The sequence below is a fragment of the Phodopus roborovskii genome, unplaced genomic scaffold (genome assembly GCF_943737965.1).
Source record: "Phodopus roborovskii unplaced genomic scaffold, PHOROB, whole genome shotgun sequence".
NCBI classification, from domain to species: domain Eukaryota; kingdom Metazoa; phylum Chordata; class Mammalia; order Rodentia; family Cricetidae; genus Phodopus; species Phodopus roborovskii.
Window position 1 is genome coordinate 20,878,266 of NW_026126410.1, and position 23,714 is coordinate 20,901,979.

General features: G+C 40.9%; 1 protein-coding gene across 1 annotated transcript in view; it reads right to left on the reverse strand.

The window, feature by feature from the left end:
• Slc1a3 (solute carrier family 1 member 3) overlaps nt 1–23,152 on the reverse strand; it is a 72,728-nt gene extending 49,576 nt beyond the window's left edge. Inside the window, exons 1-2 of the mRNA XM_051182523.1 lie at nt 22,850–23,152; nt 4,374–4,511 (exon numbers count right to left, since the gene is read on the reverse strand). Coding sequence (XP_051038480.1) covers nt 4,374–4,511; nt 22,850–23,030 — 319 coding nt within the window. The 5' untranslated portion in view covers nt 23,031–23,152. The remainder of the gene's footprint in view (nt 1–4,373; nt 4,512–22,849) is intronic.
• Between the last annotated feature and the right edge of the window lie 562 nt (nt 23,153–23,714).

Here is a 23,714-nt window from a genome sequence, read left to right on the forward strand (position 1 = left end):
ACTACAGAGAAACCGTATCAAAAAACGAAAACAAAACAAAACAAAAAAAACAAAACAAACAAACAAAAAACAAAAAAAACAAAACAAAAAAAAAGAGTAAACCAAGAGGAAGGTGAGGATGGATGTGATCTAAATATGTTATATACAGACATGAAATACAAAGAAATTAAAAAAAAATCAATCAAACTGCCTTTCTTTTGGGGCATACAGAGAACCAGAGAAACTGGAGCAGAGAGCTGCTCACATATATTGTGACTGTATGAGCTGAGGGATTTGGCGATTGTCTCTTTCCTACCCAGTACACATCTTACTTAGGGACTTTGACTTTGTATTCATGTACTTCCAGTGCCTAGCCGGACACAGAATACAACTACAAGTGAATGAATGAGTGGATGGGACAAACTGAACTTTGTCTACTTTGTGGTCTAACTTCTGGTGTACCCCAACATAGGCTTCAGACTGCTGCTTTTCATAATCGTGCCAAGTGTATCTCTCGCCTCTTTCACTTACAACATACTCCCCTCTGAAGAGACTATCTATCGAATGCTTTTCTCTTCCAGAAGACCGGGGGTTGGCAGTAAAGTGTTCCTGTGTGGTGAGTGATTGCAGGGATATGCACACTTAGAATGCTAACACCAGAAAGCACCGATTTTTGAAAAAGATTTAGAAATAAGGCTAGCTATGTCCACTCACTATAACCAGACATGGCATTTAATTATTATCCTGTGCATTAAATCAGGCTGAGCCAGCCAAACCAACTCATATTTCTGGCATGAAATAGCTAGTTTGGCTGCTTATCCCAACCAAATCAATAGAAACTGGTGCCAAATCCTTGTTTTATTGTGTGATGTGTTGGCACAGACATATTCTTCTTGTTCAAGAAAAGAAAAGGGGGAAAAAAAAGGTGCTTGAGTACAAATGTAGCCATTGGGCTACCTCCCAGCTTTGCCCAGAGCTGCTGGAATGCTAATACACAACAGGGATATTTGGGAAGACTGGATTTCAAGGCAGGACAAGAATGTGGCTTATGGAGCTTTAATGCCTCAGCCCACAAAAACTAGTGTTTCAAGTACAAAAATCTGCTTCAGATCTCTCTAAGTTAGTCTGGGAATATAACTTAGTGGTAGAGTACTTGTCCAGCATGGTACTAGCTTTGTTTACTTGTACCACAATAAATAAACAAACAAACAAAATAAAAAATAAAATGTGACTTTAGTGTTATAGTATATTCTCTGGAATGTTCCAAAACTAAATGCAATAATAATTTTATTCAACTTCCTTTCCATATGCACAGACTTCAAGGCTTTTGAATCTAAGAGCACGGAGGCTGTGAAGCATTTCTCACAGTAAAATTTCTTGTATGGCAGTGTGAACTTACTATGATGCTCTTGTCTGATACAAAACAGAACAGCTATGACACACTGTGACCATACTCAGAAGATGAAGAGGGGAACCTTTCCAATCACTGTTTCTTCAAAAGCAAGGAACACAGCTCACTCCAGATGTAAGCTTTGTTTAGTTTAGGATTACCAATGGGTGAGTCAGGTAACAAAAAAACCAGTAAAAGCTTGATAGAGGGGTCCATAAACAGTGGGGCATTTCTCAAGCAGCGGCACTGATAGGCAAACACAAGTTTTGAGATTAGTAGGGCTTACTGAACCAGTTGACTCACTGTTCGGTTGGGTGAACTGTATCAAACCCGAAAACTTGGGAGGATCTCTTAAAACTTTGTATAACTAAATGTCTTGGAAAAAAAAAAAAAAAGGTCCTCTTGTGGACACATAGTAGCAACTGGTGGAAGCCAATTAATCTTCTATTTCTCAGGTCTCCACAGCCTCCTTGTCCAACTTTTGCCAACATTAGTCTGCTGTGCAGTAACCCTCCACTTAATCATCTCTCCTAGCCCTGCTCTTTCTCCTGTTGAAGAAAATATTTCTCTGTATCCATGACTATCGAAGTAGGAAAACAAAAAGTGGCCTGAAAGGGCATCTTCATATGTTCACGTCACCCACTTGATGACTGCAAGCTTTTGAGATTGCTTTTTCATTCTTGAATAAAGGAGCCTTACTTTGTTACCTCCCAGGGCAACATATTTCCCCAGTAACATCTCCCGGGTAAAGCTCAGGGGATCTTCTAAGAGGTCTGTGTGATTTGCAAACATTTCCTCCTCTACATTCCCACTTTTAGAATGTTTTGTATTTAAAACCACAAAGGGACGTCTCATTGAATCAATCATTCATTTTAATTGATCACTGCAAGTGTCTAGATTACTGTGCAGCTCAGGGATAACTTGTTGGAGACAACACTGTAAAAACATCTTTGGCTAAACTCTGCCGCAGGCCCCTTTCCTTGACCCAGTCCTAGCTAAGAGATAAGACTCTTAGTGATTCCATGTGTCAGCACTCTCAACTTGCACCTACATTATATTATGAGTTCATTTTATATAGGTTCCTTGCCACTTGCTGGTTTTTTTTTTTAAGCCATATTATAAAGGATTGATAATTTCCCCAATGTTTGACCAAAGTCTTCTTTTGAAGCACTAAAAGGAATTAGATCAGAGTAATTTTTTTTTCCTGAAAAATTATTCAACAAACACTCTTATTCCTTAAATAAAGTTGATCATTAAGTATTTAAAACACCAAGGAATTCTATTTCTGGGGAGAAGCTGGCTGTTTCTGAGGTGAAGCATGCTTTTTCTAACTGTGTTGTACAAGGCTGTCTAAGTCTCAAAAATAAAATAAAATAAAATAAAATAGTGAGAAAGCAGAAACCGGCTCCAATCTAGAGGAGACAGAGAGAGGAATCCAGGATGCACCATTGTGTCCAGAGGAATATCAGGCTCTCAACCTATAAATTAACTACTAGGGATAATGCAGGGGGATTCACTGTTTCACTCAATAAGATATTGGAGATGGGCTCTGATCTGTAAGTGATTTCTGCAGATTTCCTTTTTCATGAGAAAAATGGCTAACAAAATGAAAATGGGCCCATGCCAACATTTGATATAGCTTCTTCATAAGAATTCTATAATTACCCCTAGTCAGCAACTGACCAGTCCAGTTTCATAGATAGGTACCCTAAAGGGTGACAAGACTGGCTTGTGGGCAATTTATCCTCTACTCTGAGCTTGTGTACATGCAATTACTTGTTTTAGGCCCTGGACAAGTGGTATCCAGTCCAGATCTGTAAGGCACGCAGGAGTAATCTGACATATTCCTTGCATGTAATGACCAGCCCTCTAAGGCATGCAGTAGTCAGAATGCTGCCCCGTGACCTTTGAGTTGCTCTATGAAGTTGAGTTGTTCTATGAAGTTCTTGTTATACAGATAGTTTGAAAGAATATAACTCTTTGAAAACTCATGAGAAGAAGCAGAAAGATGCAGCTCACACAGAGGTGAACTGGCTTGCCCAGTGACCACAGGTGGAAAAAGGGGCCAGGATCAATAGTACCTGAGGTCTGGAGCTTGAGCTACAGACCCAGATACCATCCTGCTGGGCAGTGTTTATGGGAATTCTTTCTCCAAGTCAGAGTTGTGCTGTGAGGAAAGAGAAGAGTGGGCAGGAAGGAATGCACAGTAACATTTTTTCCTGCAACTTCTTGCCCTATCTGTATTTGTCAACCACATAGCTGATGACTCTTCAACCTGTACACATGCACTGTCACAGTAAAGGTATCCTATCCTGCAAAGCATCCACTGGCTGAAAATCAAAGTGTCTGTGGACAGGGTAGCCAATGGGGATGTCTCCCACCCCCTCCCCATTCTCCCACCAGCATAAAAGGTAATGGGGGTGGGTGGGGAAACCAGAGAAGGAAACAAAATCATGCGGGTACACCAGGAAAAGTGTTGGTGGCAGCAGAGTTGGTGAGTGTGTGGTGGGCATTACCTCTTGATGAGGCTTCCAAGAAGGCTCCCGCTCATGTCCTGGTGGCTCTGAGAACAAGCATTCTTGCATCAATAGCTAATAGGCTGTCCAACCAGATGTTATCTGGGTGGGATAAGAGGGTGAGAAAACAGACCTGTTGCACGCTGTTGTCAACTACATCGATGTGGTCAGAGAAGGCGGGTTGTGTGGTGTTTTTAGCAGGGTACCTCGTTCATAGGGAGGCAGACCAGATTACGTAGCTGTTTAAATCCATTTCCTCTTGTGATTGGTAAAAATACGAAAGTCATAATCATTCATGCATTACTAAAGCCCTTCTTTCCATCATTTTGAAGGGACTTGTTTTTTTTTTTCCTTCTAGAACAGAGCATGCATCCAGCAGAAACCTAAAGCATTGGCTTTTCTAAGCATTCTTTTGCAATAAGCACACTTAAAAAAACAAAAACAAACAAACAAAACCACACACAGCAAACACTGTACATGGCAAGTACCTGTGACAAGACTGGAGATGATAAGGGGTAGGACCAACATCTGCAGCATCCGCATCAGAAGCTCCCCAGGAAAAGAGAAATATTTGACTTCCCTGTAGCTCATTTTATATGGTCGGAGGGCAAATCCAAGGATTGTGCCTGAAGGAAGGAAAAAAAAAAAAAAAAAAAAAAAAAAAAAAAAGGAAAATTGAGTCTTTTAAGACTAAGGCAATAGTCTTTAAACAATTGGCAAGTATCAGGCTGGTGTCTACTAAAGTCTGACAAGAGTAATTTATATAAGCAGCAAATATTTATACAGTGTCAGGAGCAAGGGATGTGTCTGTCTTTGTAGTTATTATGCAGAAGGGTTTGTTGAGTCCAGGCCTTTAAGTAGCATTCGAAGAAAAAGCGTTTCTGGGCTGAGCAAATAAAAAATGTCTTTGTCTAACTCAAATGCAGGAACCTGTTTTGACATGACTTGGTGTAGGAATGAAGACTAGGGTATAATTGGCAGACAAATCAAACGGTTCCGAGCGAGGTGATATGGAGGGAAAGGACCCTGTGAGAAACCTCCATGAGGACAGATGGACAGCTGCCAGCATAACCACTTACAAAAAACAATTAAACTTTCCAATTCCAGAAAACTCCTTGTTCAGCAGTGTCACCGTCTCCCTGTCTGTACACCCCCCAACATGGTCTTGACATTGCCTTGGCAATTATATCATACAGACTTGCTATTTGCTGGCAAGAGAAGACTTCAAAATGAGAAAAAATAAATGCCCAAAGATTTCCTGTTGAAACTCCATAAGGGGTGGGTATGAAGAAAAGGCAACAGCTCTTTCCCTAGCTTCCTTCTGGTCTTGAAATTTTAAAATATTCTTTTAGAATAATACATTTGTAAATAAGCTAGATGATGTGTGATACTTGATGACACCCACAAATTAATACAACTATCAAATACTTAGTACCCTCCCCTCTTTCTCCAACTTACTTTCTTTGCCCAAGAGAACTCTAGCCATTCCAATATTGTAAACACTTTCAAATATTTGCCTTGCATTGCAATTTCACATTTTAAAAAGACCTAGTAAATTACAGAGAAAATAAAATACCCAATATCGAGGTAACTAGAAGCCGGAGGTCAGGGTAGCGATGGGGAGAGGGGAATAAGAGGTTTTCATAGGAATGCAAGAAGTTCTTACAGAAACTAAACTTGCCCAATTTCTTATGAAATGGCTTCTCTGCCTTATGAAATGAAACACAAAGTTCACTCAATCACCACTGCAACTCCAATTTCAGTTCTTGGGTCTCAGCAACCATGACGACCCATTCTCCAACTTTAGATTGTGATCTTGTAATAAAAAGGACCTCGATGTAAGTGACTAGAAAATCCAGTTGACCCAGGTCTCAGGTATTCAGGAAAATACTTAACAGTTTGCTGAAATGTAAGAGGAATAGGCAAGACAGAAAAGCAGATTTGGGAAATGCTGAGAGCTGGAAGCAAAAGCACATGCATTGGCTCCATAATTTAAATAAAAAGGAAATCATTGACGCTCCCTGAGCTCTTACTACAACTTAAATAAAAGGGAAGTCATTGATGCTCCCTGAGCTATTACTACAAGCCAGGCATTGTTGTCAGTATTTTCACTCCTGTTAGCAATTTAATCCTTACAACTCCAGGATGCAGATGCTATTTCAGCAAAGTGAAGAAGCCCGATCACAATGAATGTAAAATTTGTTCAAAGTCAAATATACTCTGGCGGCAGAGCTAGGATTTAAGCCCATGCCATATCTACTCAGATCTCATGCTCCCATCACCACCACCACCACCACCACCACCACCACCATCTCTAACACTTCCCACCTCTCCTTGCAAATACTGTTAGTGGTTCATAGTGAGTTTATTTCTAGAATGTTCTGGTACATAATTTCATATATGGACAGTGTGTAACTGACAAAGCCCCTTCATTCTGTCAAACTGATACTGAATAGTGCACAAGACAGACACTTGGAAGCAACATCTCAGGAGGTGGTGATGTTGTGTGTCTCCTTACAGTCAACAAACTGGTCCTGCTGGGCAGTGCAGCCCAGACATCTGCTCCTCTAGAGCATGCCTCAGTTTCTCTGTGGGTTAGCATGCAAAGCAACAGGCTCAGTTTGGCACTTTCACAATACTATCATTTCCCTCCCTACCTGCTCTGGGCCCCTAGCCCTGCTCTGGCCAGTTTCCTGTTTCCCAGAGGTGTCACTGCCTCCCACTTCCTCATGTATGTATTCCATATGTACCCTCTCCTCCCTTAAGATCTGTCTCTTCCTTCCCTCTTTTTCTAGTTTCATGACCTATGGAGCCACACTGTAAACATACATACCACACACACACCCACACACACACCCACACACACACCCACACACACACACACACACGCACGCACGCAAACACACTCACACCACATAGACAGCACACATACACACACACACACCTCTCAGTTTCACATGTAAGAGAAAAACATGGAATTTTTCTTTCTGAATCTGATTTATTGCACTTAACATAATTTCATTTCATTCCATTTGCCTAAAAAAATAAGGTTTTATTTTTCATTACAGATGAATATAATCCCATTGTGCATATGTATATTTTCTTTATTCTGTTGCTGATGAACATCTAAGCTGGTTCCAATCTCTGTTTATTGTGACTAGTATAGGAATAAATATGGATGTACAATTATCTCTATGATATGAGGCCTTTTTAAAATCTCATTTTAAAAATTCTCCTCTTCCTCCTCTAGTGCTGGTGATTGAACTAGGTTCTCATGGGTGCTATGAACTACAACCCTAGTCCTATAATCTGCATTCAAAAGCTCTTTTTTGTGTGTGTGTGTGGTGGGAACAGCAGACATTTGTTTGTCTGTATTTGTTTGTAAGGTATAGCTTCAGGACCGGCCCTTTGAAAGTGTGAGGTTGTGTAGACACACTATGATCAGTTTTGTCCTGGATTATATTTTGGTGTGTGTGCTATCCTTTCTTTGCCAAGTGAGTCATTTGCACTCTTGGGAAAGAGAAGCTTGTGTTCGGGAAGGGGGATTATGTGTTAATAGTAGTGTTTAGCCCTCATCATAACTTTATTAGGCAGATATTATCATGTCAATTTTAAAAATTATTAAACTGATGCTAAGAAGTCAGTAACTTGCTCAAGCTTAACGAGCTGGTAAATGGCTGAACTAGAAGGCTCCAAACACAAGCCATGTGTCTGCCCAATACAGATACATCTTTGTAGCCCCTGGGTTATTAGCATCTTTAAGTGTCATGTTGCTCACAGCCTTCAGTAATGTTGGATTGCCCAAAGCACCACAGGGAAAGTTATCACATCATGCTTGACCGACTTTTTGTTCTCTTTCAAGGCACACCACTTACAAGTAAACAGACTGAGAATATTTAGCGTAACTAATTCTGGCACGTAAGTGGGAGAAAAGTGCTGTCAGTTTTACCTAAGAAAGCTTCCACCCTACACTCAGATATTGAGAGAGCAAACAAAAGATACTCTCTTCAGTTTTCTGCTCCAAGCCAGTGCTAGGTCATTTAGCTATCAGCTCTGGATGGGAAAACTGCCCTCCCCCACTGCAAGTAGTTAAGTTTTTCTGTTTTCTCATTTTCTTATTACTTTTATCCCAGCAATTAAAACAAATAAAATAAAAACCAACCAAACAAAAAACCTTCTCTGAAACTTAGTGTGCCATAGACTTCTGAGAGCCCTCATCACTCTGCCCTTCCTACCAGTGAGGGGCAGCTAGGTGAGGTCTTCAGACAAGCTCTGATAGATAGCTTCCATTTGGTCCAGCAGCTGAAAAGCTGATCTCCTTCAGTGGAAGCTTTAGACAGTGCCTGAGGTCCCAGAGACCACACAAAGCCTTATGGTGGCCACCAGAATGTCAGTGCAAAAACACAGATCTTTATTGTTGATTCCTTTGCAAAAAAAAAAAAAAAAAAAAAAAAAAAAAAAAAAAAACAAACAAACAAACAAAAAAAAAATCAGAATAACTCTGATAGAGCCAAAACATACTTAGTCAAATTTGGAGCTTGGTGACATATGAACTTGGATGTCGTGCTGTTCACGCTCAGTCCTCAATCTTCCAGAATTCGTGATTAAGTATTTTAAAAAGAAATCTAGAATCTAGGAAGTGTCCTAACTGAGATGCTTAAGATGGTGAAAATTCTGTGTGGTGGGATTCTAAGAACACTGGTGATGGGGTTGTCCTCCTGTTCATATGCTTCTCTTATTGGTTAATGTATAAAATACTGTTTGGCCAACAAGGCAGGAAGATAGGCAGGTCTGGGAGAAAAAAACTGATATCACCTCACTTTCTAAACCAAGACAAAAACAGGCTTGCTAAAAAGGCTCAATATGCACAACAAGTTAAAAGTGTTAAGAACTTGCTAATATGTCAACTGTCAAAATCATGGAAAACTTGCTAATGACAAAAAAATAAGAGTGGGAAGGTGAGACACAGATGAAGTTGATGGTAAGCAAATTATTCCATTTAGCTTTTAGTTGATGTCAGTGTTTGGAATAGCAAGTTCTTTTTTACCCATTAACTCTTGCATTGAATGGATTGGCAGACTAAAGCCTTCTCCTGTCATTGCTCACAATGCAATATGCTCCAAGGTGAGGAGCTAGAGAGGACAGGTGGAGCTAGAAGGCACAAAGGAACTCTGCTTTGCTGTGTTCTGTTGCTTAGAAACAGGTCTCAAGCCTGGGGCAGTTACACATGGATGTCAGGAAGAATCTTTAGGCCTCCTCCCAGCACTGATTCAAGTGTGTAGGAGCACTCAATGAGAATGCTTTACAGATGGTGATACTGTAGTGATGGTGACTGATGCTGGGATGCTAGTCCCAGCCCTACCTTTACCTTATCTATTAACCTCCTATGCTTTGATTACAGTGTGTGTGTGTGTGTGTGTGTGTATGTGTATACTCACATACATACATATATACATACATACATGTCTATATCCATCCATCCTTCCACCCACCCACCCACCCACCCACCCACCCACCCACCCATCCATCCATCCAAAGGCTTCAGCTACGAGCACTAATCTTTGCCTGGGTTGCTATAGTAAGTAGCCCTCTAACTGGATTTCCTGCTTCTACCTAACCTCCCTAGTAACTTGACGTCCATCCCTTTAGGAGGCATCAGGCCCTGTTGATGGACGGCTCTGCAGAATTGGGAAGCCTCCTCCTATCCCACCCTTCCTTGACATTGCTTCCACACTTGTCCTCATCACTTTCACATCACTTTGAATTAATCGCAACATATGGCATTGTTGAAGAGGGTCAGAAAGAATGTGGGAAGGGAGAAGATTCCTTACCCTGGAGTCTGGCTGAAGCCTCCAAGAATCAAGCTAAGAATCAAGAATTCCAGCACAATTAGCATTTAATTAAGGCCCCTCTCCCTTTCCTAGGTTATAAATTACAATCTTCTAGACATCTCACTAGAAATTCCATTTCCAAAGACATGTCTTGAACCTCTCGTGCAAATCAAGTGGCTCCTGGCTTTATCAGATTATAATCCCAACAAAGACACCTCTGGAGCTGCCCTATAATCCCACCCATCAAACAGACAAAAGGCAAAAGTTCTTAGCAACCCTTTGAGACACAACTTGGAACCCACCAAAACAGAATATATGGCTAATGCTAAAACATGTGGTGAACTAGCCTATCTCCATTTTAGACTTAAAAGCCATCTTAGTAAAGACAAAACTAGGCTCATCCTTCTTTGTGATTTGTTTTTCAGGAATTGGGGTATGACCCACCTGTAACCTAAACTACAAATGGATCTGTACTGCCTGTTCCAGGAATGACAATCATGTTTTTATTTCAAAGTGGTGTTTATAACCACCTTGCAACCCTACCTTTATTTCAAAAGGTTATATGTCTATCTGTGACTACCTTGTTTTACATACCTTGCAAACATGTCTTTGTTTCAGGAGGGACTAATTTGTAGGCTTATGCTCTGTTCCTGTAACCCCGCCTATTTTGCCCACCAAATCCCCCATTTGGAAACCTCCTACCCCTGATCTATAAAAATCACGCCTTCCTCACATCCAAATGCTGACCTCTTGAACCCCACCTGTATACATGAACAGAAAAGCTTGCCTTAATTAATTGCTTGCTTTAGTTAATCTGGTCATGATGATATGGGTTGGGATCTTTCTCCTCCCATCTTTGGGGTTAACACATGTAATGGTGACTCTCCCTTAGGAAGTTCATATTCACACTTGAGTATGTCTTATTCTTTCCCTGTACACTCCCACTTTGTGTCTTTAATAAGCTGAAACTCTACTTTGAGAAGCTTGCCCGGTGCTATAGTGTGCTCTGTTCTTTCCCTGACAGCTTTCTTTCTACTTTAAATGAATTCCAACTGTGCTTCAGGCTGACTCGTCCCCTCTCAGGTAGAAGCCCTAAATCTTGGGTTTAACCTGAGTTGAAGTACTCCAAAATTAGGCGAACAACAGGCTCCTACTGGTAACAGTGTGGAAATGTGCCCCCCACCTCCCCACAGTTGACACTCACTGGGGCCCTCCATCTCCTAATACACTCTTACCAGATAGACAAGGGCTGTATTCCCTTTAAGGATAATCTCCTCCTGAAATCTATAGGGTTTATCATTTCACCTTGATGGAAACTGGGTGGGGAAGAATAAGCCATTTGTGTTACAGTAAGCAATGCTACAAAATAAGCTTCCAAATTCTTCCCCTAGAAGTCTTCAAATCATGCAGTCTCACCAGAGTTCTCTTCTGTTTAAACCTACAAAATCAGATGGGTAGATTGGAACAGGTGGTATCTAAGATCCCTTTGATCTTTAAGGTTCTCAGCTACATGTTTAAAAGAACCATGCATGTCCAAACATAAATCCTAGATATTTCACTGGAACTCAGCTTATTCCTTTTAATTAACTCTAGTCTCTTTCATAGTACATGCATGTTTCAATTTCACTACTACATTTTATTTATTACTTTACAGGTACAGTAGGTATTTTGTTGCATGTATGGCTATGTACCAGTAGAGTGTCTGGGGCAGAAGAGCATTAGATCTCCTGGAACTGGAGGTACAGATGGTTATGAACTGCCTGTGGGTGCTGGGAACTGAACCCAGGTCCTCTGGAAGGGCAGTTAGTGCTCTTAACCACTGAGCCATCTCTCTAATTCCCTATTAAGTTTTTATGGTAAGGATTTCAAATAAGTATTTCTGACTCAGGGTTTGTCTCTCAATTTGGAGAAGTCGAAGGCCAAGCTCAGGCCAATCTGGTGAATCTGGTGGGCATAGGTTCCATTAGCTTGTTTTGACAAACGAGTCAAGGGCATACCGGTGAATTTACCTGGCCAAGACTTCTGCTGGGCTCTTGTCCCTAGTCTTTTGTTTCAATTCACACTTCCAGGCATTTCCTGCTAAGAAGCTTCTTCATGTATGGAGGGAACCTCTCAGCTCTCCCCCCACATCCTTCAGAGATGTCAGACCTGGCCTGAGTCACTCTTTTGTCTTTTGGTATTTCCTGTTGCTGAAGTGGGAAATACCTGTTCTGGCCTTGCTCCACCATTAGTGCTCATAGGAACCAGCTCAGGGTGACTGATGGATGAGCAGGGTGCAGACACAAGTCTGGATGGGGGACTGAGAGCAGTCACAAAACCTTTCGGTCCTGAGAAAAGCCAGGAGCTCCCTTCCTAAAAGCATGCTAAGGACACTATGTGAGGTCAGGGGTGCAGAGGTTAGGGGTGCAGCTCTTAGTGAAAGGAAATACATGCTTACTCTGGGTTCAAGTCCCAGCACCCTCCAAAAAAACCCTGGTGTGAAATAAAAATTTAATTCACAAATAAACATATCCAACGATATTGTTTTAAAAAACCAAAAACTGATTTTTTACTCTAAAAAGCACAGCCAACATCATCAGAGTCTGATGACTTCCTTCCTTGAAAAAGATATGATTATGAGTGAGAAGACACTCAAAATGAGATACAGGCAAAAATTTCCAGTTCCCCATTGTACCTTTCGCACCCATGTCCTGGGCTGCATATTCAGTGAGCCATTTCTGTTCATCCAGAGTCTCTGCTCACTCTTATACATTTGTGTAATACAAATAGTATAGCTTAGTCCTATTTCTGGGTTTTATCTTCTTCTCAGACATCCAGTGAGACCCTCTAATATTAGATCCTCTGGCTACTGGCACAAGGATTCTGTGAGTTTATTCATGGGCTGGATGCCCTATATAAGAGCCAGGGCTGGCCTGGGAGACAATGGCTCTCATTTTTTTTTAGAGTTTGAATCCCAGCTGTTGCTTCTAAAGTGCTTGTTGCTCAATGCATCACCCTCTGAACTTCTGCTAAACTGAAGGAAAGGTATGAGGCAAAAAGATTATAAACCAAAACCTTGCTCCATCCCTTTTGGTTTGATGTGAGGGTTGTAGATATTAAGGGATAAGAAAGCGCTTTTAAGAGCCTGGCATTGGTGGTGCATGCCTTTAATCCCAGCACTCAGGAGGCAGAGGCAGGCAGATCTCTGTGAGTTCGAAGCCAGCCTGGTCTACAGAGCTAGTTCCAGGATAGTCTCTAAAACAATACAGATAAACCCTGTCTTGGGGGTAAAAAGTTGAACGACTCATACAAATGAAAAGCTTTGGGCAGTTTTGGGCATTTTATCTGAGGTAAATCCAAGTTTTGAAAGGAGATGGAGACAGAACACCTGAATTTGCTTAGTTCTAGTCTCCAAATTGTTTAAATTGTCTTTACATAGGCTTCTTTAGTTTCCTTAATTTGTCTGGCCAGAAGGCCTGCCCACATCCTAAAACTCACTCACCCCTTCTTAAATCTTGCAGTGATACAGCAAGGAGCTTAAAAACAAAACAGGAACAAACCTATAGCTCAGAGAGGCAAGTTGCTACAAGTTTTGTGGGACAGAAATTATACAGACTTATCAAAACTCCTTCAGACTCTGGAAGTTCATGTCTCAGGATATAGTTCACAGGTCCATTTTACCAGCATGAAATAATAATGCAGTATTTACCCAATACAGCATTATCCATCACATTGTTTTTACAAAGCTCAAAACAACCCAAACGTCCATTAACTTGGGATGCTTAAAGAAATTATGGTACCCACATACACTGTAGCTCAGAGAGAATGAGGAACTTCCATGTGCCAGTAAGGAATAACACCTAAGATACAGGGAAAATAGAAAGAAAAGTTTTTACGCCATGCTATTATTAGTATACAAGATGAAAAAGACCACCCAAGAATTATAAAAAAGTATATTCTTATTTTTATATTTATTAAATCACTCTAAAGACATATGAGAATGGCTAAACTATGAAAACTCTCAACTTTAAAAACACTGAATTTGTTTTTCACATTACCCCTTTATCTTTTCTAAGATGTTGCCTTTTCATTCTGAGTTGGTTTCTCCTGAGTTCTGCTTTAAATTGCTTCAATGGAGACTTTCTTGAGTTTGAACAGTAGAGAGAAAGGCTCTAATTGGTGCTCGGTAAGTGGTCCACTCTGACCACAGCTCTATTTTTCTAGAGGTCAGAGAATGAATCTAAAGCAACTTTGAACTTAGTTGTTGGTGGTGGTCTATTGTTGCTACAATCACTTAGCCCTTCGGACAGAGGTACCACACATGCCAACTGAAATTCCCTCACCCAGCAAAGGTGGGATGCTCTTCCACTACCCATTGACTTGTGAAAAGCACTGTAGTGGTGGGGCTGACAACACCCTTTTAGTGTTTTAGTTTTAGTGAATAAAGTAGTAGTGGTTTTCTGGCTCATTTCCCTTAAACTTAAACTTAAATGAAACTTAAACTTAAACGAAACTTAAACTTAAACTTAAAATGAAAATCTAAGACCACAAACATGAATCAACAACAGCAAAAAAAAAAAAAAAAAAAAAAAACAAACAAACAAAAAAAAAAAACAAAAAAAAGGCAACTTTGATCACAGGCCATCTCTTAAAAGACTTATAAGTTCAGTTTTGACATCTGTACTTTCATATTCATCAACAAGAACAAAGGCAATGTCAGCCACAGGCTGTCTCTAAATAAACTCCCAAGTCTTGATGCTTTCACATTTGCTTGTCAAACACAGGATCCACGGAGTCTGTCCTTCTTTCTGTAGTGATGGACTTAAGAGATGCAATGTGAGCAGCATGGGCCACCCTTTCGGAGTGCGAAGGGTAAGAGCCACACATCTCTACCCTCATTAGGGATAATTGTGCCTCCTCTTACAAGGATCTCTCTGTCCTTAGTAGGTGACCTGGAGGCCTAGAGAACCTAAGACGTCTCTTGGGGAGAGGAAGAATGGAGTGGCTTCTCTGGAGACAAGAACTCAGCCTTGAAATTCAAAACTTGATTGTTCTTCTCAATCTGCTGCTTCTAATTTTGCTTTTCAATCTTTGATATGGTACCCAAGGAAAAGAGGGAGTGCCTTACCCTCTTCGCCTCAACCTATCTCTGGTATTATCTGCACCTCCCTATTTGGTGTTTTTATACTTCTCTTTTTTATTTCAAAGCTTCTCAAGTATCTCTCTTTTATTCTTTAGTATGTGAATAGTTCTTCAGGATATTGAACTTTTTCAGAACTGCAAGAACTAATAATAAGTTTTTATTGTATGTGGCTTTCTAGTCTCAAATGGTTTCCATATATGAAAGGAGACATTTTTGCTATATAAATCTACTGGGTGACTCCATATACTTCCTTAACCTGCACAATTAAGTTTGAAGAGTATATCTTTTGATTAGTCTTAGATATGTGACTATTCTTGGCTTAGAAAACAAGTTCTGGGAAATTTTGATAGTCCTAAACCTTGACATAAAACTCATTATTCTTAGACTTAATGAGTATATGGCTAAAGTTGGTACCCTGAAATGCTTTGTGTGTTTCCTCATCTCCTGGCAATATACAGCATTGCAGCTGCCAGACCAGATATCTGATGAATGATGACATTCCAGTGTTCTATAAATATAGTGTCTCTCACACCTGGAATGTACAACTTGGAAAAGATGGCGTTTAAACTATGATTGCCTCTCCTAGACAACATGAACTCTTTACAATCTTGTTTATATGAGTCCAAAAACAAGGACTTTCCATGTTCCATTGCTGATCCTTGGTGGATCAGCACAAGTAGCTTTTGCAGTATGCTTCCCCTGTGTCCTTAAACCCTGGATAGGAAACATCTATCATCAGACACACGGCCAGATACATGATGGCCTTCCAGGAATCAAGAGGAGATAAGGTTTGTTTCACTGGAGAAACTGGCTTCAAGGAATAGGAGGTCATCAGGCCCTTTTCCATCAGGAAAAGGGTTCTGCTATAGTCAATGCTGGCATGAAAATAAGCACTGTTCCATACATCCTAATAGTTTAAAGACAGGTAAAGCATGCTTCAAATATTGTAACATAGGTGTTAGAAGCAGACATGAATTCAAACTTAAGTGTTGAGGAGAAATGAGGTCAAGAGATGGGTATCATTCACTCTCCAAGTGTGTGGAAAGCAGAGACTGTAACTAGGGCCTTAAGGTTCTTGGTGCTTCTCAGCTGCATTCTAGAGATCTGCAGAAAGGAACCAAATGGTGGGTGGGCTGGCTGTAGCTTACACTACTACAGAGAACATGCACTACATAAACTGTAACCTGCTGAAAATGGAAGGCATTATTATTGTAGGTAATTGTTCTAAACAACTTGATCACCCGCTCAAAAGGCAAAATAGAAATTGCTCCATCAGTTTTCTCTATGTCTGAATTAACAACAAGGAAAACAGAGCAAAGCAAAAGCCCGAGATAATCTAAGAGCATCAAGTCTTCCACCTCTGCTTCAAAATAACCTTAACCTGAACAACTGTCTTGGAAGCAGTAACATTTCTCTCGCCAATTCTGCTCCTCTTGCCAGCCCCAACTCTGATGAGCAGTAGACACAAAAAATACCAGAGAAAAGAAAGAGTGGAGAGTGTTTGATAGCCAGTTCTCCCTAGGCCTCAAGTGGCATGAACAAAACCCAAACTCTTGAGTATGGCACATTTATTAAAACATTGTTGCCAGCAATGACTTGGTCTCTGAGTCACCTTCTATACGGAACTGCCTCCATTGGGTAGTCTGTGCTCTGATAATGGTTGAGAATCTGGGATTCTCCCTGGTTCTTTTCAAGAGACCATGACAGAAAGGATCAGATAGGCTCTATCACTCCCTGACTTTCATGTCTGCTTCTCAAAGCCCTTTACATCTACCAAGTCTCTCCCTACTCTCTTGGCAATCTTCTCCAGCCAAGGAGATCTGAACCACATCTCTTAAGCCTAAACCAGGTTAAGTAACTTCTCTCATCTGCATGCTTCGTTCTCCTAAATCTTTGGGTCTGGCTTTTCTAGCCCACCAGACTCACTAAATCAGTGCACCATATGGATCCCTGTCATGGCATCATGAAAGCAGAACACAGGGCCTCGCATTTCCTATAGATGCACTTGGATCAAGCACATAATGAAATCATTTAAGGTTTCATGGCTTGCATGAGGCCAAACCTGGTATAGAACCAAGCAGAGAGCTTTTTTATATGTAAAGAAACAGAGACTTAGATCCAGAAACTGGGCTATAGACCTAGTTTGAGTGATTCCAGAAGCCAGAGCTCTGATTTCCAGTATTCTGCATGGGGCCATCAGTGCGAAGCTGGTGTCTTCCTGGGAAGCTTTGTGAGAATGTGGGAGAGAGCGACAGGTTCTGTGTGCAGTTGGCATGTGTACCAGCCAGATGGTTGCCCCTGTCAACCCTGATAATCTTTCTGCAGTTCTGTTTCTGAGTGTGTGTGTGTGTGTGTGTGTGTGTGTGTGTGTGTGTGTGTGTATGAGAGAGAGAGAGAGAGAAAGACAGGGAGACAAAGAGAAAGAGAGAGCAGACTCAGCCCCCACCCCCCAGTCCCTGTGTTACTTCTCTAGAGCAAAGACTGCAAATCCATGGCTTTCTTTCCCCCCAGTCCTCAGCCCCAAGAGCCTCTGATGATTGGCAGCATAGGTGCCTCTGGTAAAGGGGCTTACCAGGGTTACCATTCACCCCAGCTTTCTGAAGTTCTATTCTCATCTGTCTACTACTCTTTGGGCTCCTGTTGTCTAGCCTGTGTGGAGATTCCCACTGCCAGGGGCTTTGGGAAACAGAATGACATCATCATGGGTATCAAATTGTGCCTACTCCATGATTCAAGCAGGGGACCGGTGCTCCCATGTGCAGTCTCCTCAGCCCTCTAGCTGATAGTTAACCATGCTGCATCCATGTGGCTTAATCTATTTGCCTAACCCAGCCAACTTGAGCAGTTCAAGTGTCTGAGGCACAGAGTCCCATGGCGGCATTTATGAAAGATGACTACTTTCAGGCATGAAGGACCGAGCTTATGCAGGGATGCTCTGATGCACTGTTCATTACTCACTCATAATCCAAAGCCATCCCTATCCTCCACAATGTGATAGGAATAGCCTCCTAAAGTGAACCTCTTCTACTGTCTAGTCCCAGTAGGTGCCTTCTGCCTCAGACTCAACGGGAACCCAAATACCTTATTATTGGAACACACTCTGATTTTTGGATCTTTCTCCTGTTTCCTAACCCTTGTATCTGAGCACTTGGTCACATAAGAATAAGGCCACTGTCCTCTTTCATTTCATCCTCAAGTCTCATGAACAGCCTTTCTAATGATCTCACATTCTCCTTCTCATTTCTCACATGGAGAACTCAGCTCAGGTCTTTAGCTAATTGACAAAACATAAACAAACAAACAAACAAAAAATCAAGGATGAACAATTTCTGAGAGCAGGGGCCGGCAGGCACACAGAATGGTGTGAATACCAGTATGAAGCTGGAGCCAGAGTTGGGGGGTGGAATAGGGGGGGAGAATGTGTGTGTAAATGTGTGTGTGTGTGTGTGTGTGTGTGTGTGTGTGTGTGTACATGCACGCGCTGGCACATGCGTGTGGTAGGCTCTCTGATTCTTGAATTCAAGTGATCCATTGGCTCTAGCTTCCTGGATGCTGTGACCCAGGTGTGTGTCCCTATGTCTGCCTAGAATCCTCCTTAACATGCATGGATACTGAGTGTCTGTGCTTTAGTTTCCTCGGCTATAAAACACATGTAATAAAGGTGCTGCCCTCCCTGGGTTGGTGTGCTGTTTAAGCAAGGCTAATCCAGAGGAGGCAGCCAGCATGAGATGGCTGACATTGTGAGCTGAACCTGAATGAAGAGAGCTGGAGACACTGAGCCTTGGAGAGATGAAATACTTTGTTTTGGGTCACACAAATACAGAATAATACAACTACTGTAGGAGTCCAGGTACATTCTTTATCAAAAGCTCAATCTCAGTTATTATCAATATGGTTACATCTAGGGGAACCAGCAGACAAAGAGGGCATCTACTGTAATGAAATGTGCATGTTATCTTGTTTTAAAGGTTCAGATTACAAATGTCTTTATTTACAACCTTTGGCTCTTGTGTATTCCCTTTTCATTTTACTTTTCATCCATCTCTCCCAGTAAACTACCCAAGATCTGGGAAATCCCTCGCAAAGCACAGGACCAAATACACAACCTTCAGTAATTATTAAATTAGTGAATGACATTGAATTTTTAAATAAGTAATTTAACTTATTACTTTAATAGAGAATGTAACAGCTGATAGTACACATACACATATGAGATACACTATTAAATTCAAACTATACAGAACCTTTTTTTTTTTCTTTTTTCTTTTTTGTCTTGAGACAGGGTTTCTTGGTTGTCCTGGAACTACCTCTGTAGACCAGGGTGGCCTTGAACTCAGAGATCCACCTGCCTCTGCCTTCAGATTGCTGAGACTAAAAGCATGTGCCACCCTGCTCAAACTATACAAAAACTGGATCAGAGAGAGTAGCGTCCCTCCTACCAATTCCCCAGACTCCTATCTCCTGTCCCAAGAGACATCCACAATGGCTACTTTCTTGAGATGTTATTGAATTATACTGAATTTTTGTCTACTTAAGTTTATTGCCAAAAGAAGTTAGAGAATGGGGGGGGAGGGTGATTTATAAAAATATAGTCAATCTATTTTCTTTCCTGAGAAAGAAACTCAGGTAAATGCTATACTGATGCCAACTTTGTGTGTGTGTGTGTGTGTGTGTGTGTGTGTGTGAGTGTGTGTGTGTGTGTGTGTGTGTGTGTAGCAAGAACAACAGTGAGTGAAGATGCTATCTATACATGCGAGCTCCATCAGGCAAAAGTGCTGTGTTGATCCAGGCATTGCTATGTTCAGGTTCTCATCCCTTGCAGTTGATCTCATGACCCCTTATTCCTGGTTATTTTGTTGTGCAACCAAATTCCCTTGACATGGTCACAGTCTGTGTCTTCAATAAGACAAATAACTTTCTCTTTCTTTTAGCAAGATGCAAGGTCACTGTAACATAATTATCAACTGTTGGGATGACAAAGTGCTTTCTAAAGGAAGGGAAACAGCGACCCCTCTTCATGGTGTGTTCTTTTTGTCAAACAAATGTCTTCACCAGCCCAGGAAAACACACACTGTCTAAAGCTTTCCTTGCAAACTCTTCCAAAGGGTCTTGGAGCTGGCTGCTGTCTTCTACCACACTGCCAATTTTCCCCGGTTATGTGAGGTTTTGTCATAGCACTACACATTCACACCTTGCCACTGTTTAGAGATGGAACCAAACTGCACGTGCTCACACTTGCAGAGGACATGGTGATGATATAGGTACAATTCTCTGATTCAAACTTTTGTTAGTTTTCATTTCACACTAAATGCATATTGCATAATATATATATATATATATATATATATATATATATATATATGACAAAACAAAATAGAATAAAGTTTTAAACACATTTTCCCGAGTGCTGACCATGCCTAAAGATTTGGAAATTAAAACTTATCTTTCTCAGCCAGATTTTGGGGAAATGACTTCTTCATTTTCATTGCTAGCATCTGTTTTGACTCCTTCCCCCATAAGAATTGATGTCTTGACATATTCCTTCTCCATTATTTTGTTTAGGGCTAATATAGACATGGACTCCAATGACAAGTGGAGCCCTTGTTTCGGCTGGGCCCTCTGAGGAAGACATACCAAAAGATAACTGAAGGGTTCTTCCTTTCCTCCTGAATCTGTTTGCTTGTAAGTTGTCTGTTTGCTATTCAGGACCTTTGGTGTAAGCTGGTCCCTCTGACTGTCAATGAGCTCTTTTTGTGTTTCTTTGTCAGGGGCTTCTTACTGCTTATAACTCCTCAGTTTCCACCAGTAAAGCCAACCCTGAGGGCATCCAGCCAACTTATCTACTCCAGCTCCGCCAAGTCAGGCCGCAGTTCTCACAAATCTGAGGAAAAGCCCCACTAGGAAGTGAGAGCCCTAGAGAAAACAGACCCTTAATTCCTGACATTTTCTTCTTGTTAGGAGCCATGCTATTTCTCTGTATTTAGCAACTTCCTTCTCTATTATTCCGACTTCCAAACTTATGCCCTATTCCTTTCCACTCCTCTATTCTTCAATGGAAGTATTTTGTCATAAGGATTGAACTCTTGCTTAGAACACCATTTTGAATAAATAGTTCATTCTGACTCTTTTCCAAACATAGTGAGCTCCATACATATTATAGTATTACATATCACATTATATTATAGTATTGTATATAGTAATATATGGTATAGTATTGTGAAGCAATTAATTGTTTATCACATGGTGTGAGGGATGAGACTTAATTGCAGAATTTTGATCACTTTTGATCAGTTTGTAGAATTTATCACTTCTTTTCCTTGACTTTAACTGGATCTCTCAAAGGGTAGAGTGCTGCTAAGGGTGTATGGCTGCATCTGGCAGTGTTGCCTCGCTGGCCTCCACACCACATGACATTTCCCTTCTTAACACTTCTTATACAAGTCAGTAGTCAGCAGGGCAAGGAAGGGCAAGATGGCTCGCCACATAGGAGGACAGTGTCTGGCACTAGACTGACTTCGCTTCTCTTCTCTGGCTCAGTGGCTTTGGGCAAGCTGCTTGGTCTCTTTGTGACCAGTTTCATCCACAAAACAAGGATGTCTGTAGTATCATAGTCACCATCACGCGTGAGGGTGAGGGCATGGAATCCTCCCAGAAGGTAGCTGGGCTTGTCTCATGTATATACTCTTGAGTATTCTGTCTCTTGGCGTCACAACAACTGTGATTCGGGGCATAAAATGAGGCAAGAACATTACAGTTGGCCCTGACTCCAGGACCAGGCCTCGGCGTTAAAACTCTTCCTCCTGGAACGTACTCAAAGCTGGGAACCTACTGAGGAGAGCCATTATTTCTCAGACTCTGAGGACATGCCACCTGGAGTATCTCCACAATGAATCGGAAACCTACTAATCAACAATCACTCACTGAAAAGGGCCAAAGGTGCTAAGATGGGATTAATCTAAATTTATGACAAACTTTTCTCTCTGGCTGCATTTCTCTTTGTCATTCATAAGTCAGCTTTCTGGACAAAGTTATATCTATACTTTATACAAGTTTCTTAGTTTTTATGAAGTCATTCATTCTTTAAAATTTATGGATTTCTTGGCTAATCACAAAGTAGCAATTAAAATTTTACCTGAATGCAAATTGGAAGAAAGTTATTTTAGGACTTAGTGTATTGGTTTATATGTTTTCAGCTTCAGGATGTCTACACTGGTTTGGTCAAAAATTCCAGATATTATATTTTAAGGTAAGATTTGTGTTGTCTATAACTAATGAACTAAAACTTCAAATAGCTATAAACCAAACAAACCATAGTTTTATTAATACAGATTGCTGTCAACCATGCTAAATTAGTAAGGAACTGAACTATTTAAAAAAATGACGTAGCTAGCTATGGCAGGCTCTATGAGGCAATGAATGAAAGAGACCTGTGTTAACATTTTCCCAATTTACCTTCCCAAGTCACTGAATGTGAGCATGCAAACACAGGGTAGACTTGACTTCCATTTTTAAGCACTCAGCTTCAAGCTGGCACTAGCTAGGACTATAATTACTACTGGAGGTCCACTGTTCATCTTGGGTACATTAATTGTATAAATCACTTTCAAGCAAAAGTGACATTGTATAAGGATTATATTCTTTCAGCCATGTCTAGCCTGCTTGATTTGTTTTTGTGAGTATCTAACTACTCGTGCCTAATGATTCAATTACCACTCCTTTATCCTCATGTGACTTGGGAAAACAATTATTTCTCTTATCCACACAATCAATGAATGCTCATAATTCTTAACAATTCTTTCTGATTAGCATATGTGACTCCCAACACACTGCTGGGTTTTCTTGTGGGGGAAGGGAGGGCAGGAAACCTCTTCAAATGCAGAGATCCCATCTATTCAAACTATCAATTTGAATACCTACAATCAGTCTATCTGATAACACTCCTGGGCATTCAAATGTCCCACAGAAACAGGATACAGGCTTCTATAATTTTGGTTTTGGTCAAGTGACTCACCCACAATGACAGCAGTGACTGTGAGCAGCACAAAAGCATTCCGAAACAGGTAACTCTTAACATCCTCCTTTGTGATGTTCTGTACTTTCTTCTTGGCCAAAAGTGTGCGCTTGCGGACTCCTTGCTGGAATCTCTCCATCCTGCCACCCATCCTGGGCTCTTCTCCATTGCTTTTTGTCATGTTTTATTTTTCTAGGAATACCGTGTCCTTGTACTTCAGTGTTGTGAAATTGTCCCCAGACAGTGAAATCTCCTCTTTGGTGTTAGAGAATACAACTAGAATGGGACAGAAAGAGACAAAAGTTACTGCCTCCTGGGATGGGAAATCAATGTTGGCTCATGCCGCTGTGGGCACTGGGTAAATGGAACTAGAAATTGAAGATTGGAGAGCTACAATATCAGGTTATGTTGTGTTCATTTTATTGGACTATGTGTACAAGATGGACATACAATTAGAATAGATGATCAAAAAGAAATTACGTTCCAATTTCCAGTTTGCTCTTTCCCACAATGAGTAAGGGGTTCTTCAGAGTTGGACATGACCCAGTGCCTGCATTCCCACTCTGTTCCTCAGAGCCCAGCCAAGAGCCGTGCACAACCTACACTCAATAATTGCCCAGTTGAACTGAACACACACTTGTATGTGACTGAACATGTCTTGTATGTGATTGCAGACATTACTGTGTCAATAGAAAGGATTGAGGAAATTGGGATATTGACATTCGTAGTAAATCTTTGGTTTTATGTATTAATTTCACTAAGAAACATGAACAGGTTAACTTGTAAATATGGTCATAAAAAGAACACAAGTGCCTGGGGGACAGTAAAAATGCATTTGAGACTTTTACAGGGTAACTTTTCCCAT